Source organism: Oncorhynchus mykiss, chromosome 21 (assembly GCF_013265735.2).
Source record: "Oncorhynchus mykiss isolate Arlee chromosome 21, USDA_OmykA_1.1, whole genome shotgun sequence".
NCBI lineage: Eukaryota > Metazoa > Chordata > Actinopteri > Salmoniformes > Salmonidae > Oncorhynchus > Oncorhynchus mykiss.
In genome coordinates this window covers 26,991,108-27,008,578 of record NC_048585.1, presented here as the reverse complement: position 1 = coordinate 27,008,578, position 17,471 = coordinate 26,991,108, and the positions used below count along the sequence as shown (strand labels likewise).

Genomic DNA, 17,471 nt, shown 5'->3' with positions numbered 1-17,471 from the left:
ACAGTGTGTTTGTGTGTGTGTGTGTGCGATGCTGCCATAGCAACCACTATGAATGCATATTTGTGTGTATATTATGTGGTCTATGAATATGTATTAAGTATATTTGCGTGTGTGTGTGTACCTGTTGTCAATCAGTCCTTCATTCTATTTGTTAATGTGTGTATGTGTGTATATACAGTGTGTCTGTTTGTATACTGTTTAGGTTAGTTTATTAGGATCCTCATTAGATACTGCACATGTAGCAGCTACTCTTCCTGGGGTCCACATAAAACATACATACACACACATACATCACCAAGTACAGAACAGTTCTAGACAAGAACATTAAATACAAATAAATAAATACGTAAATAAAATAAGTAATATGAAACCAAGAGTTTTAGATGGATTTAAGGCCAATTTATTGTTAATTACCCATTCTGATACTGAATGTAAAGCCCTGCTTAGAGTCTCAGTGAGCTCACTCGTTGTAGGTGCTGATGTGTAGCGTGTGCAATCATCAGCTTACATAGTACGTTTAGCTGCTTGTGAAACAAGTGGGAAATCATTTGTGAAAATAGAGAAGATACTGTTCATGTGTGTGTACACTGCATGTACAGTGCCTTGCGAAAGTATTCGCCCCCCTTGAACTTTGCGACCTTTTGCCACATTTCAGGCTTCAAACATAAAGATATAAAACTGTATTTTTTTGTGAAGAATCAACAACAAGTGGGACACAATCATGAAGTGGAACGACATTTATTGGATATTTCAAACTTTTTTAACAAATCAAAAACTGAAAAATTGGGCGTGCAAAATTATTCAGCCCCTTTACTTTCAGTGCAGCAAACTCTTTCCAGAAGTTCAGTGAGGATCTCTGAATGATCCAATGTTGACCTAAATGACTAATGATGATAAATACAATCCACCTGTGTGTAATCAAGTCTCCGCATGAATGCACCTGCACTGTGATAGTCTCAGAGGTCCGTTAAAAGCGCAGAGAGCATCATGAAGAACAAGGAACACACCAGGCAGGTCCGAGATACTGTTGTGAAGAAGTTTAAAGCCGGATTTGGATACAAAAATATTTCCCAAGCTTTAAACATCCCAAGGAGCACTGTGCAAGCGATAATATTGAAATGGAAGGAGTATCAGACCACTGCAAATCTACCAAGACCTGGCCGTCCCTCTAAACTTTCAGCTCATACAAGGAGAAGACTGATCAGAGATGCAGCCAAGAAGCCCATGATCACTCTGGATGAACTGCAGAGATCTACAGCTGAGGTGGGAGACTCTGTCCATAGGACAACAATCAGTCGTATATTGCACAAATCTGGCCTTTATGGAAGAGTGGCAAGAAGAAAGCCATTTCTTAAAGATATCCATAAAAAGTGTCGTTTAAAGTTTGCCACAAGCCACCTGGGAGACACACCAAACATGTGGAAGAAGGTGCTCTGGTCAGATGAAACCAAAATTGAATTTTTTGCAACAATGCAAGACGTTATGTTTGGCGTAAAAGCAACACAGCTGAACACACCATCCCCACTGTCAAACATGGTGGTGGCAGCATCATGGTTTGGGCCTGCTTTTCTTCAGCAGGGACAGGGAAGATGGTTAAAATTGATGGGAAGATGGATGGAGCCAAATACAGGACCATTCTGGAAGAAAACCTGATGGAGTCTGCAAAAGACCTGAGACTGGGACGGAGATTTGTCTTCCAACAAGACAATGATCCAAAACATAAAGCAAAATCTACAATGGAATGGTTCAAAAATAAACATATCCAGGTGTTAGAATGGCCAAGTCAAAGTCCAGACCTGAATCCAATTGAGAATCTGTGGAAAGAACTGAAAACTGCTGTTCACAAATGCTCTCCATCCAACCTCACTGAGCTCGAGCTGTTTTGCAAGGAGGAATGGGAAAAATGTTCAGTCTCTCGATGTGCAAAACTGATAGAGACATACCCCAAGCGACTTACAGCTGTAATCGCAGCAAAAGGTGGCGCTACAAAGTATTAACTTAAGGGGGCTGAATCATTTTGCACGCCCAATTCTTCAGTTTTTGATTTGTTAAAAAAGTTTGAAATATCCAATAAATGTCGTTCCACTTCATGACTGTGTCCCACTTGTTGTTGATTCTTCACAAAAAAATACAGTTTTATATCTTTATGTTTGAAGCCTGAAATGTGGCAAAAGGTCGCAAAGTTCAAGGGGGCCGAATACTTTCGCAAGGCACTGTATGTCTGTACCTGTTAGTGATGGGTCTCTCTCTGATGTGGATGGTGCTAAGCTCCTGGATGCTGTTCCTATGCCCACCAGTCATGTTGGAGTTGGGCACGTTGAAGCTCTTCCTCTTGTTGCGCCGCGAGCAGCACGACAGGCCTTGGGAGGAGGAGCCAGAGGAGAGGGAGGGGGAGTGAGGAGGGTGCTTCACCATGGAAACCTCCAGTAGGCTGGTCTCAAACGTTTGCTCATCCACAAACTCATGATTCTAAGAGAGAGGGGGAGAATGGAATGAGAGAGAGAGATAGAGAGACCACATGTTACTTTTGTGGACAAGTATCGAGACAAAACAAAAGTGCAGACTACGGCATCCGTATTAGGAGTTTTGCCTGAAATCTGATGACTTCCTAATATGTATACCATACTCTACTCTTAATTCATGGCTTCTGCTTCTTCATGAACATATATAACAGCAGTGGATATGTTTCCTATTATCCACCACAGTCATTTGTAAAGCATTGTTCTTACCGTGGTCTTCTCCAGGCAGTGCAATAGATGATTGTGGTGCGTATCGAACATGGGGTTGGCCTTGCACACCAGCGCCTGGCCTGCTGCCTTTGATGCCTTTTGGGCACAAAAACAAAGATGGACGCATATTAACACTTTAAACAGACTACAAAACATGTCCTTCCACGGGGTAGACAGGGGACCAACCAACCAGAGCAGGAGACAGAGAGGGACGGGGATAATGCTCTCATAACGTTACTGCAACCTCCTGCTGTGGCACAGGAACATTATGAGAACATTAGGGTCTGTCCATCTCCATTGATCTCCCCCCTCCAAGCTCAATGTCCTCCCATGGTGTTTGATCAATCACTCAATGGTTCAAACTCAGCCTTTCAACGACAACAAAAACATTTCAAGACGTCTGTTGTTGATGTGTATACTGGTAGGCCTATTTGCCCTGATGTTTGTGTCTGTCTTTCTGTTTTTCTGTTGGTCAGTGTTGACTCAAGCCTCATTTGACCCACGAGAGCCACCGTAGCCTTTCCATACTGGGCCGGATTCAATGAGACGCAGAGGAATGAACCAAGGGGAATGTCTATAAAATCCTGTTCTTCGGACATGTGGAATTTGGAACTCAGAACTTGGAACTTATGTGTGGGACACCGTCCTCCAATAAGCTTCACTGCGTCACTTTGACTCCGCCCCCGCATGTGGCGTCGGTCGCTGGCTGATGACATGCATCTCATTCCTCCATGTGATGGCGATCCATGACGCGTTCTGATGATGTCATACCCATAGCCCTTGCTAAAACGTGGGCAGTCCAAAATGCACGTGAGAAAAAAAAGAAACACATGGAAATGAAATAGCAGATAAAGGAGAAGAAGAACAAGAACAGAGAAGTAGAGATGAGGGTGGTTGCAGAGGGACCCGTTTCACCATTCGAAGGTGAGGGGAGCCCCCACCCCCCCCCCCCCCACCCCCACCTTGTGGCCAAGCCTCAAGGATTGGATGCACTGACACCGGTGAAGAGCGGTAGTATGAGCCATTCACCCCCAGTTCCATTAGTTGGCACCAGAGCCCCAGTGCAGTCTTGGTGGGGTGAGAGAGAGAATGAGAGAGAGAGAGAGAGAGAGAGAGAGAGAGAGAGAGAGAGAGAGTGGTGGTGGTCGAGGGTGAATAGTGACGTTAGGTGGGACACCATGGAAGACGTAACAGCTCTGAATGAGAGAGAGGGGAAGGGGGCGTCCCCTTGTCCCCATCCCCAAATCGGGTTTTCGGCATGCACTAACCGGCATCTCACGGACCCCCCCCCCAAAAAAAATAAAAAAAATATAAAATCAAAAGAACACCACTCGGATCCACGGTTACCTCGTCGATGAGGTCACTCAGCAGCCCGTTGCTTTTATACTGCAAATAAGCGTTAGTCCCTCCACTCTTCCTCGCGGCAATTCTACCAAGCTTGGTTTTCTGTTTGTGAACAAAACCACACGTGCATTTAGCCTGCCACTGAATGTGTGCGTGAGTGAGTGTGAGTGTGAGAGTGTGTGTGAGTGAGTGTGCGTGTATGTGGGTGTGTGTGAATGAGTGTGAGTGAGTGAGTGAGTGTGTGAGCATAAAAAACAGAAAGCCATACCACTTCTGAACGCCTCTAGAAACAGCAGAGAGACCCATTGCTCTTGAAAGACTATAAATATGTTCTCCAGTAATACATGTAAATTCCAAGTCTGTAAATCCCACTATCTGACAGTGGCTAGATGAAAACCTTGTATTGCAGCTGTATTCATCCAAGGCCACTCTCTTTTATGGTGAATGTTGGTGAATAAAATAACTTGGTATCCACTTTGCACAGACAGGCACATGCATGCACCAGCATTGCCCCCTTATCTGAGATATTTACTGCAGCCCTCATCCTCCACATACGACACCCGTTCTGCCAGTCACATTCTGTTAAAGGTCCCCAGAGCACACATATCCCTGGGTCGCTCCTCTTTTCATTTCGCTGCAGCTAGCGACTGGAACGAGCTGCAACAAACACTCAAACTGGACAGTTTTATCGCAATCTCTTCATTCAAAGACTCAATCATGGACACTCTTCCTGAGAGTTGTGGCTGCTTTGTGTGATATATTGTTGTCTCTACCTTCTTGCCCTTTGTGCCTTTGTGCTGTTGTCTGTGCCCAATAGTGTTTGTACCATGTTTTGTGCTGCTACCATGTTGTGCTGCTGCCATGTTGTGTTGCTACCATGTTGTTGTCATGTTGTTGCTACCATGCTGTGTTGTCATGTGTTCCTGTCATGCTATGTTGTTGTCTTAGGTCTCTCTTTATGTAGTGTTGTGTTGTCTCGTTGTGTTGTGTATTTTGTCCTATATTTTAATTTCATTTAAAACATTTTTTTTATTTATTTTTTTATCCCAGCCTCCGTCCCTGAAGGAGGCCTTTTGCCTTTTGGTAGGCAGTCATTGTAAATAAGGATGTGTTTTATCTGCCTAGTTAAATAAAGGTTCAATAGAATAAAATAGAGGAATACAGAGCGAGGTTCAGTAGCACACACACACACAAGCAATCCCTGTATCTCTGTCTAACATCCATGTTTCCAGTCAAACCCCAGAGCTCAGTCATCATCCCTCTGAAATGGAAAAACAGATTGTTGTTCTTGGGAGGGAGCTACTAACTGGATGCTCAACAGGGGCAAGAGTTATCTTCCTTCTCTCCCTCTCCCCCCCCCCCTCTCATTCTCTCCTTTTCTCCCTCTCCTCCCCTCTCTCATTCTCTCCTTCCCTCTCTCCCCCCCTCTCTCATTCTCTCCTTTTCTCCCTCTCCTCCTCTCCACCCTCTCTCTCATTCTCTCCTTCCCTCTCTCCCCCCTCTCTCTCATTCTCTCCTTCCCTCTCTCCCCCTCTCTCTCATTCTCTCCTTCCCTCTCTCCCCCATCTCTCTCATTCTCTCCTTCTCTCCCTCTCCCCTCTCTCTCATTCTCTCCTTTTCTCTCTCTCCTCCCCTCTCTCATTCTCTCATTTTCTCCCTCTCCTCCCCTCTCTCATTCTCTTCTTCCCTCTCTCCCCTCTCTCTCTCATTCTCTCCTTCCCTCTCTCCCCCCTCTCTCTCATTCTTTCCTTGCCTCTCTCCCACATTCCCTCTCTCCCAACATTCCCTCTCTCCCACCATTCTCTCTCGCTCCTCATCTTTCCCCCCTTTCCTCGTGTCTGTTTGTCCGTCCGTCCGTCCGTCTGTCCATGTCTGTCTCTTTCTCGAAGTCTACTCCAGTCTACTTTTCAAATCATTTAACACCTGATTTACTTAATCAAAGATACATCTCAATAAGTGGTCCAGGTAAGTCAAGACACAAGTGTGTGTGTGTGTGTGTGGGGGGGGGGGGGGGGGGGGGGGGGGGGGCTTTCATCTTTTGGTCCTATTGCTCCTCTCTTGTTCCTCAAGCAAGAGGGGAGGTCGATGACATCACAACGGCACCATCAGACCAACTCCTTGAAGTTTGCAGTTGTGTCTAAGAAACACTATTTTGCTGAAAACTTTTTTTTTTTACCGTTTAGTGTGTGTACTTTTACTGTATTCATACTTGGGATATCGCTTTTCAAAAGGAAAAGTAATAAAATCACTGGAGGACGTCTTTAAGGGTGAGGGAGTAACCGCGAACGATCATGTAATATGATATGTGTGCATTGTGTAGCCCACACTGCACATAGAGACGTCTCGGTGTTGCTCTAATTATTGATGTGGAAGTCGGGGTGGTCCAGTATGACCATTACGGTTAATATATCACAGCAAGGACACACACACACACACACACACACACACACACACACACACACACACACACACACACACACACACACATAACCACACACTATCCCACACACACACTGAGTGTGTACACACACACACAAACACAAAAGCCTGGTAATCTTCCTGTCATGTACTGTCATGTTGTCTTGTCTCTGTCCTTTCCCTTCACCCTGTCTCCCTCTGCTGGTCGTGTTAGGTTACCTTTTCTCCCCCGCTTTCCCCCAGCTGTCCCTTGTCTCCTCTAACTACCCATTCACCCCGTTCCCCACCTGTTCCCTTTTTTCCCTCTGATTAGGTCCCAATATCTCTCTCTGTTTCTGCTCCTGTCCTTGTCGGATTCTTGTTTGTTTGTGTCATTCATGCCTGAACCAGACTGTCGTCATGTTTGCTGTAACCTTGTCCTGTCCTGTCGGAATCTGCCGGTCCATCTGAGCCTACCTATGTTTGGTAATTAAAGAAGCTCTGTTTAAGTTGATTCGCTTTTGGGTCCTCATTCACGCACCGTAACAGAAGAATCCGACCAAGAATGGACCCAGCGACTTCGGATCCTCTCCACTCAGCCGTCGAGATCCAGGGAGCGATGCTAGGCAGACACAAGCAGGAATTGTCTGCTGCTCGACATGCCGTTGAGACCCTGGCCACCCAAGTCTCCAACCTCACAGAACAGGTTCACCATCTCCGCCTCGATCGACCGGCCACTTCCAGGGCTTTCGAATCTCCGGAGCCCAGAATCAATAACCCGCCGTGTTACTCTGGGGAGCCCACTGAATGCCGCTCGTTCCTCACCCAGTGTGATATTGTGTTTTCTCTCCAGCCCAACACTTACTCCAGGAGCACTGCTCGTGTCGCCTACGTCATATCTCTCCTTATTGGACGGGCTCGTGAGTGGGGCACGGCAATCTGGGAGGCAAGGGCTGAGTGTACTAACCAGTATCAAGACTTTAAGGAGGAGATGATACGGGTTTTTGATCGATCTGTTTTTGGGGAGGAGGCTTCCAGGGCCCTGTCTTCCCTATGTCAAGGCAATCGATCCATAACAGACTACTCTATTGAGTTTCGCACTCTTGCTGTCTCCAGTGGCTGGAACGAGCCGGCCTTGCTCGCTCGTCTTCTGGAGGGTTTCCGCGCAGAGGTAAAGGATGAGATTCTCTCCCGGGAGGTTCCTTCCAGCGTGGATTCCTTGATTGAACTCGCTATTCGCATTGAGCGACGGGTTGATCTTCGTCACCGAGCTCGTGGAAAGGAGCTCGCGCTTTCCGTCGCCTCCCTCTCCGCATCACTACCATCTTCCTCTGCCGGCTCGGGTGCTGAGCCCATGCAGCTGGGAGGTATCCGCATCTCGACTGAGGAGAGGGAACGGAGAATCACCAACCGCCTCTGTCTCTATTGCGGTTCCGCTGGTCATTTTGTCACTTCATGTCCAGTAAAAGGCCAGAGCTCGTCAGTAAGCGGAGGGCTACTGGTGAGCGCTACTACTCCTGTCTCTCCTTCAAGATCCTGCACTACCTTGTCGGTCCATCTACGCTGGACCGGTTCGTCAGCTTCCTGCAGTGCCTTAATAGACTCTGGGGCGGAGGGCTGTTTTATGGACGAGACCTGGGCTCGGGAACATGACATTCCTCTCAGACAGTTAAAGGAGCCCACGGCCTTGTTCGCCCTGGATGGTAGTCCTCTCCCCAGGATTCAGCGTGAGACGCTACCTTTAACCCTCACTGTTTCTGGTAATCATAGTGAAACCATTTCTTTTTTAATTTTTCGTTCACCTTTTACACCTGTTGTTTTGGGCCATCCCTGGCTAGTTTGTCATAATCCTTCCATTAATTGGTCTAGTAATTCTATCCTCTCCTGGAACGTCTCTTGTCATGTGAAATGTTTAATGTCTGCTATCCCTCCTGTTTCCTCTGTCTCTTCTTCACAGGAGGAGCCTGGTGATTTGACAGGGGTGCCGGAGGAATATCACGATCTGCGCACGGTGTTCAGTCGGTCCAGGGCCACCTCTCTTCCTCCACACCGGTCGTATGATTGTAGTATTGATCTCCTTCCGGGAACCACCCCCCCCCGGGGTAGACTATACTCTCTGTCGGCTCCCGAACGTAAGGCTCTCGAAGATTATTTGTCTGTAGCTCTTGACGCCGGTACCATAGTCCCCTCCTCCTCTCCCGCCGGAGCAGGGTTTTTTTTTGTCAAGAAGAAGGACGGGTCTCTGCGCCCCTGCATAGATTATCGAGGGCTGAATGACATAACAGTGAAGAATCGTTATCCGCTTCCTCTTATGTCTTCAGCCTTCGAGATCCTGCAGGGAGCCAGGTTTTTCACTAAGTTGGACCTTCGTAACGCTTACCATCTCGTGCGCATCAGGGAGGGGGACGAGTGGAAGACGGCGTTTAACACTCCGTTAGGGCACTTTGAATACCGGGTTCTTCCTTTCGGCCTCGCTAACGCTCCAGCTGTCTTTCAGGCATTAGTCAATGATGTCCTGAGAGACATGCTGAACATCTTTGTTTTCGTTTACCTTGACGATATCCTGATTTTTTCACCGTCACTCCAGATTCATGTTCAGCACGTTCGACGTGTCCTCCAGCGCCTTTTAGAGAATTGTCTTTTTGTGAAGGCTGAGAAGTGCACTTTTCATGCCTCCTCCGTCACATTTCTCGGTTCTGTTATTTCCGCTGAAGGCATTAAGATGGATCCCGCTAAGGTCCAAGCTGTCATTGATTGGCCCGTCCCTAAGTCACGCGTCGAGCTGCAGCGCTTTCTCGGCTTCGCGAACTTCTATCGTCGTTTCATCCGTAATTTCGGTCAGGTGGCAGCTCCTCTCACAGCCCTTACTTCTGTCAAGACGTGCTTTAAGTGGTCCGTTTCCGCCCAGGGAGCTTTTGATCTCCTCAAGAATCGTTTTACATCCGCTCCTATCCTTGTTACACCTGACGTCTCTAGACAGTTCGTTGTCGAGGTTGACGCGTCAGAGGTGGGAGTGGGAGCCATCCTTTCTCAGCGCTCCCTCTCTGACGACAAGGTCCACCCATGCGCGTATTTTTCTCATCGCCTGTCGCCGTCGGAACGTAACTATGATGTGGGTAACCGCAAACTGCTCGCCATCCGGTTAGCCCTAGGCGAATGGCGACAGTGGTTGGAGGGGGCGACCGTTCCTTTTGTCGTTTGGACTGACCATAGGAACCTTGAGTACATCCGTTCTGCCAAACGACTTAATGCGCGTCAGGCGCGTTGGGCGCTGTTTTTCGCTCGTTTCGAGTTCGTGATTTCTTATCGTCCGGGCTCTAAGAACACCAAGCCTGATGCTTTGTCTCGTCTCTTCAGTTCTTCAGTAGCCTCCACTGACCCCGAGGGGATTCTCCCTGAGGGGCGTGTTGTCGGGTTGACTGTCTGGGGAATTGAGAGGCAGGTAAAGCAAGCACTCACTCAAACTCCGTCGCCGCGCGCTTGTCCTAGGAACCTTCTTTTCGTTCCCGTTCCTACTCGTCTGGCCGTTCTTCAGTGGGCTCACTCTGCCAAGTTAGCCGGCCACCCTGGCGTTCGGGGTACGCTTGCTTCCATTCGCCAGCGTTTCTGGTGGCCCACCCGGGAGCATGACACGCGTCGTTTCGTGGCTGCTTGTTCGGTCTGCGCGCAGACTAAGTCCGGTAACTCTCCTCCTGCCGGCCGTCTCAGGCCGCTTCCTATTCCCTCTCGACCGTGGTCTCACATCGCCTTAGATTTTGTCACCGGACTGCCTTCGTCAGCGGGGAAGACTGTTATTCTTACGGTTGTCGATAGGTTCTCTAAGGCGGCTCATTTCATTCCCCTTGCTAAGCTTCCTTCTGCTAAAGAGACGGCACAAATCATCATCGAGAATGTTTTCAGAATTCATGGCCTTCCGTCAGACGTCGTTTCGGACAGAGGTCCGCAATTCACGTCTCAATTTTGGAGGGAGTTTTGCCGTTTGATTGGGGCTTCCGTCAGTCTCTCTTCCGGCTTTCACCCCCAGTCTAACGGTCAAGCAGAACGGGCCAATCAGACTATTGGTCGCATCTTACGCAGTCTTTCTTTTCGCAACCCTGCGTCTTGGTCAGAACAGCTCCCCTGGGCAGAATACGCCCACAACTCGCTTCCTTCGTCTGCGACCGGGCTATCTCCTTTTCAGAGTAGCCTCGGGTACCAGCCTCCGTTGTTCTCATCTCAGTTCGCCGAGTCCAGCGTCCCCTCCGCTCAGGCTTTTGTCCAACGTTGCGAGCGCACCTGGAAGAGGGTCAGGTCTGCACTTTGCCGTTATAGGGCGCAGACTGTGAGAGCTGCTAATAAGCGTAGAACTAAGAGCCCTAGATATTGTCGCGGTCAGAGAGTTTGGCTCTCCACTCAGAACCTTCCCCTTAAGACGGCTTCTCGCAAGTTGACCCCGCGGTTCATTGGTCCATTCCGTATCTCTCAGGTCATTAATCCTGTCGCAGTGCGACTTCTTCTTCCGCGATATCTTCGTCGCGTCCACCCGGTCTTCCATGTCTCCTGTGTTAAGCCCGTTCTTCGCGCCCCCGCTCGTCTTCCCCCCCCCCCCCCCCCCATCCTTGTCGAGGGCGCACCTATCTACAGGGTCCGTAAAATCTTGGACATGCGTCCTCGGGGCCGTGGTCATCAGTACCTAGTTGACTGGGAGGGGTACGGTCCTGAGGAGAGGAGTTGGGTTCCCTCTCGGGACGTGCTGGACCGTGCGCTGATTGATGATTTCCTCCGTTGCCGCCAGGTTTCCTCCTCGAGTGCGCCAGGAGGCGCTCGGTGAGTGGGGGGGTACTGTCATGTACTGTCATGTTGTCTTGTCTCTGTCCTTTCCCTTCACCCTGTCTCCCTCTGCTGGTCGTGTTAGGTTACCTTTTCTCCCCCGCTTTCCCCCAGCTGTCCCTTGTCTCCTCTAACTACCCATTCACCCCGTTCCCCACCTGTTCCCTTTTTTCCCTCTGATTAGGTCCCAATATCTCTCTCTGTTTCTGCTCCTGTCCTTGTCGGATTCTTGTTTGTTTGTGTCATTCATGCCTGAACCAGACTGTCGTCATGTTTGCTGTAACCTTGTCCTGTCCTGTCGGAATCTGCCGGTCCATCTGAGCCTACCTATGTTTGGTAATTAAAGAAGCTCTGTTTAAGTTGATTCGCTTTTGGGTCCTCATTCACGCACCGTAACACTTCCATGTGCTCTTCAATACACTCTGTGTCTACCCCCCCCCCCCCCCCACCAACTCACTCTCTGCTGTTTCCATCTCTGCTGGAGTGTGTGTACAGTATGTATCTGTGCATAGCAGCATGTTTGCGAGTTCCATTCCATTCTCGGACACACACAGACATTGGACATTGCCGCAACCACATACAGCTCTGCTGGACTCTGCTCTGCTGGACCCTTCCAGGTCAGGGTTCATGACCTTTATGGCCCAAGACCTATGGTGTCATGGCAGGCATGAGGGTGGGACATTGTTGGGTACCTTTTGGGCGCGTCTCTTGTCTGCCCGCTGGCTCTGGTGGTAAATGCGGCTGAAGTTGGACACGATGACGGGCACGGGCAGGGCGATGACCAACACACCGCTCAGAGAACAGACAGAACCAACGATCTTCCCTACAATGGTCTTAGGAACCATGTCTCCATATCTGTACAGAGAGAGAAAGAGAGAGAGAGACATAGAGAGAGAGAGAGAGAGAAAGAGAGAGAGAGAGAGAGAGTGTGTGTTTGTGTGAGAGAGAAATAGAGAAATAGAGAGAAGGAGAGAGAAGGAGAGAGAGAAGTTAGGACTTAAGGGTGGGGGTTTTATTCACATCCAAAGTGATGACAGGAGCTGGACAATGGTTATTAAATGAATAGAACATAAGGGACTGTCTTTGGGGGCAGCAACACTGTGAGCATATAGGACCCATCTTCAATCAGAAAACCAACACACTTACTCAACATTGAGTGCGTCATTTTAGAGAACATTCAACCATTTCCTAGTAGGCCATTGTCTTGTCATGGTCATCTTTACCATGCGTAGATTAGAATGGGTAAACTCAGATACAGTACAGTATATAACCACTTGATGGCACTAGAGAGCCATCGAGCACCCACCCCTGGCCTGCACATTATACATGATGGAAGACACTGTAGATATTAAATGTTATGATTATGACTTATTTATAACTTATTTTATGTTTGCTGTAGTGTTGGCCTATAATGCATTACCCCGTGGTAAATACTTTTAGAAAATTTCAAAGCGGAAAACTTCTGAAAAGGAAGAACCCAGTTTATTTAAAAGTCCAAAATGACACAGAAAATGCCAAGCACAAATCATCTCTCTGGTGAATGGTCTCTTGGCCTAGTTTCTTTTCTGCTATATCCTCCTCATTTCCCCTTCCTCCCTCTTTCTTTCCCCCTCTTTAAAAACACGTCTCATTCATTATTGGACACCACCACAATCCCCCCCTTTCCTTTTCACCCTCTCATCCAGCCCATTCCCCCTCGCTGTATTCCCATTGTCAGACACAGGGAAGTGGGAACACAAAGTACCGGAGTGTTTCTTTTGGAAGTGCCGGAATGGTCTTTAGAGCGAGCCTAATGACAGAGTAGCACAGTCCCAAACAAACAGAGAGCCTCCAAACCATCTGTAGGCAAACATGGATAGAGCTATATCATAGCGCTGAGAGTGTTTTTCCGTTTCCCTCTTTCTCACCCCAGAGCTGTTAGAATGTGCTTAGTTAGGGATTTGGGTGAAGGTTTTGGCCTCTAGATACTGGGCTGCACTCACAAATGCTAACTAACATGCACACACAGACACACACAGACACACAGACACACACACACAGACACACACACACACACACACACACACACACACACACACACACACACACACACACACACACACACACACACACACACACACACACACACACACACACACACACACACACACACACACACACACACACACACTCCCCTGCATGGCCTCCAGAAGCCCTCTCTGTCAGTAAATGGGGTTTCAGTATTCTCAGGGGTTTCAGTAAATCCCACCACTGTCTGTCTGACCTCCACTCAGTGAGTCAGCCCACCGATTTACAACCACGGCAACCCCTGAAACCATGGCAACACACCCTCACAGCCGGGCCTGGAGATCTTCAACACACAGAGAGATTCCTGTTTGATGAGTGATGTCATTACCGCAGTTTTTCACAATTCCTGACATTTAATCCGAGTAAAAATTCCCTGTCTTAGGTCAGTTAGGATCACCACTTTATTTTAAGAATGTGAAATGTCAGAATAATAGTAGAGAGAATTATTTATTTCAGATTTGATTTATTTCATTACATTCCCACTGGGTCAGAAGTTTACATACACTCAATTAGTATTTGGTAGCATTGCCTTTAAATTGTTTAACTTGGGTCAAACGTTTCAGGTAGCCTTCCACAAGCTTCCCACAATAAGTTGTGTGAATTTTGGTCCATTCCTCCTGACAGAGCAGGTGTAACCGAGTCAGGTTTGCAGGCCTCCTTGCTCGCACATGCTTTTTCAGTCCTGCCCAGAAATGTTCTGTAGGTTTGAGGTCAGGGCTTTGTGATGGCCACTCCAACATCTTGACTTTGTTGTCCTTAAGCCATTTTGCCACAACTTTGGAAGTATGCTTGGGGTCATTGTCCATTTGGAAGACCCGTTTACGACCAAGCTTTTAACTTCCTGACTGATGTCTGCCGACTTCAACTGTATGAGCTCAAAGTGTGGTTTGAATAGGAGTATATAGTAGGCCTACTCCCCCTTTAGATACAAGTTGGAGTTTAGATATGAGTTTTAGATATCTGTTTTAGATATCTGTTTTAGATATGGGTTTTAGATATGGGTTTTAGATATGAGTTTTAGATATGAGTTTTAGATATGAGTTTTAGATATGGGTTTTAGATATGAGTTTTAGATATGAGTTTTAGATATGGGTTTTAGATATGAGTTTTAGATATGAGTTTTAGATATGAGTTTTAGATATGAGTTTTAGATATGGGTTTTAGATATGAGTTTTAGATATGGGTTTTAGATATGAGTTTTAGATATGAGTTTTAGATATGAGTTTTAGATATGAGTTTTAGATATGAGTTTTAGATATGGGTTTTAGATATGAGTTTTAGATATGAGTTTTAGATATGAGTTTTAGATATGGGTTTTAGATATGAGTTTTAGATATCTGTTTTAGATATGGGTTTTAGATATGGGTTTTAGATATGAGTTTTAGATATGGGTTTTAGATATGAGTTTTAGATATGGGTTTTAGATATGGGTTTTAGATATGGGTTTTAGATATGGGTTTTAGATATGGGTTTTAGATATGAGTTTTAGATATGAGTTTTAGATATCTGTTTTAGATATGGGTTTTAGATATGGGTTTTAGATATGGGTTTTAGATATGGGTTTTAGATATGGGTTTTAGATATGGGTTTTAGATATGAGTTTTAGATATGAGTTTTAGATATGAGTTTTAGATATGAGTTTTAGATATGGGTTTTAGATATGGGTTTTAGATATGAGTTTTAGATATGAGTTTTAGATATGGGTTTTAGATATGAGTTTTAGATATGGGTTTTAGATATGAATTTTTGGTTTGGGTTTTAGATGTGGGTATGAGTTTATAACATCCTTATTTTAAATAATATCTGTAACTGTTAGAGTATGAGCTTTAAGTATGAGAATGGGAGTATGAGTTTTAGATACAAGTCTGGTATGAGTTTTAGATACGAGTCTGTTATGAGTTTTAGACATGAGCATGGATATGAGTTACTTTTAGATATGAGTTATTGGGTATATGGGTATGAGTTTTAGATATGAGTTATTGGGTATATGGGTATGAGTTTTAGATATGAGTTATTGGGTATATGGGTATGAGTTTTAGATATGAGTTATTGGGTATATGGGTATGAGTTTTAGATATGAGTTATTGGGTATATGGGTATGAGTTTTAGATATGAGTCATTTGGTATACGGGTATGAGTTTTACATATGAGTAATTGGGTATATGGGTATGAGTTTTAGACATGAGCATGGATATGAGTTAGTTTTAGATATGAGTTATTGGGTATATGGGTACGAGTTTTAGATGTGTGTTATTTGGTATATGGGTATGAGTTTTAGATATGAGTTATTGGGTATATGGGTATGTGTTTTAGATATGAGTTCTAGTACAAGTGTATCTCCTTGTGAATGTAATTTAATTACTAAGAAGAGCTGCAGGGCTCATCTTCTCAGCACATGAAAGACTGTACCATAATTACACACAAACAAAGGAGTAAAATTCTCCCATTACGTTACTGTAATTAACCATGAAGAGAGATAGAAGAAGAGGGGAGGGGGGGTGGAAAGGAAGAGAGAGAGGGAGGGTAATGGAGAGAGAGAGAGGGGGAGGGTAATGGAGAGAGAGAGAGAGAGGGAGAGGGATATATAGAGAGAAAGAGAGAGAGAGAGAGGGTAATGGAGAGAGAGAGAGAGAGAGAGAGAGAGGGAGGGTAATGGAGAGAGAGAGAGATGGAGGGTAATGGAGAGAGAGAGAGAGAGAGAGGGAGGGTAATGGAGAGAGAGAGAGAGATGGAGGGTAGTGGAGAGAGAGAGAGAGAGAGAGGGAGAGAGGGAGGGTAATGGAGAGAGAGAGAGAGAGAGAGAGAGAGAGAGAGAGAGAGAGAGAGAGAGAGAGCAGGAAAGGGGATACCTAGTTAGTTGCACAACCGAACGCATTCAACCGAAATGTGTCTCCCACATTTATCTTAACCCCTCTGAATCAGAGAGGTGCAGTGAGGCTCAGGGAGCAGTTGTTGTTGGGGGTTAACTGACTTGCTCAAGGGCTCTCCCAACGCTAGAGAGGGAGAGCAAGATAAAGAAGGATGGAAAGAGAGGGGATATAGATAGAGAGCGAGGCGAGAGGGACGGAGATATATACTGTATACAGCATATATATATTTATAGAGAGAGAGAGAGAGAGAGAGAGACTGGAGGGCAGAAGATAGAGGGAGGCATAAATAGAGGAGAGAGCCAACAGCATGGGTACTGTCTGTGTCTGTACCCCCCCCCCCCCCCCCCCCAAATGTCCCTCCTGCCAAGGTGCCACAGTTGCCTTGGACAACCAGAACAGACCGCAGTAGCAGTGTCCTTCCCCTCCCTCCTACTTCTCTCACCCCTCCTCCATCTCTCTGCCTCCTGTGTCTGTACTAAGGTAGCATCCCTCCTGTTCTCTGGCAGCTTGGATGTGTCCTCTCCTTACCACACAATGTATTCTTTAGAGAGACCTTGACCACTCCAGAACACAAGAACTACCAGGGACATGATCGGAGCCAGACAAAGGCCCCTGCCTAAGGTCTAATATGGGCTAATTAGATTGGTATCCATTCTGAATGTGTATCAGCCGCCCACTCTGTGATAACATAGCTTTGTACATAATGAATGACTAATGCTTGATTACCTGCTTACAATGAGTCCCCGCTTCTCTGCTCTAAGCTCAATGGATGAATCAGATAGGTTCGATATTACAGTGCTATGTGTGTGTGTGTGTGTGTGTGTGTGTTGGTTCTAATCTCTCCCCTCTATCCTCTCTCTCTCTCTCTGCTCTCTGTCTGTCTCTGTTCCCTGTCTCTCTCTGCCGCAATTCAATATGACAGTGTGCCAATTAACCCCGCGACCCTGGCGGTTTTAACGACAGCGCAGTGACAAGTAGACAGGCGGATGGGCGGACAGACGGCCACGCTAACACAGGGGCGACGGATCAGCGCTGCTATGCTCGCTGCGCCAGAGAGGACAGGCTCTAGCCCTTTACCGTTTTCTACCAACAAAAGCTGTTTACTGACTGAGAGGACAGAGGAGAGAGGATTAGAGGAAAGGAGAAATGGACGACAAGGGGGAGGTGAATGGGACTGGATGGGCTGTGTGCGTGGTGGTGCTTTAATGAGGTAAACACAAAGGAAATCACAGAAAGGTGCCCACACGCACTCTAG

The 17,471-nt window shown here is 46.7% G+C and overlaps 1 protein-coding gene across 2 annotated transcripts in view; it reads right to left on the bottom strand.

Moving 5' to 3' along the window:
* Positions 1-17,471, bottom strand: part of kcnd2 (potassium voltage-gated channel, Shal-related subfamily, member 2) — a 150,599-nt gene that overhangs the window by 4,316 nt on the left and 128,812 nt on the right. Inside the window, exons 3-6 of one of the 2 annotated variants that reach the window (XM_036957498.1) lie at positions 11,972-12,134; positions 4,077-4,175; positions 2,730-2,825; positions 2,228-2,469 (exon numbers count right to left, since the gene is read on the bottom strand). In XM_036957498.1, coding sequence (XP_036813393.1) covers positions 2,228-2,469; positions 2,730-2,825; positions 4,077-4,175; positions 11,972-12,134 — 600 coding nt within the window. The remainder of the gene's footprint in view (positions 1-2,227; positions 2,470-2,729; positions 2,826-4,076; positions 4,176-11,971; positions 12,135-17,471) is intronic. The other variant, XM_021577352.2, reaches the window with a different exon arrangement.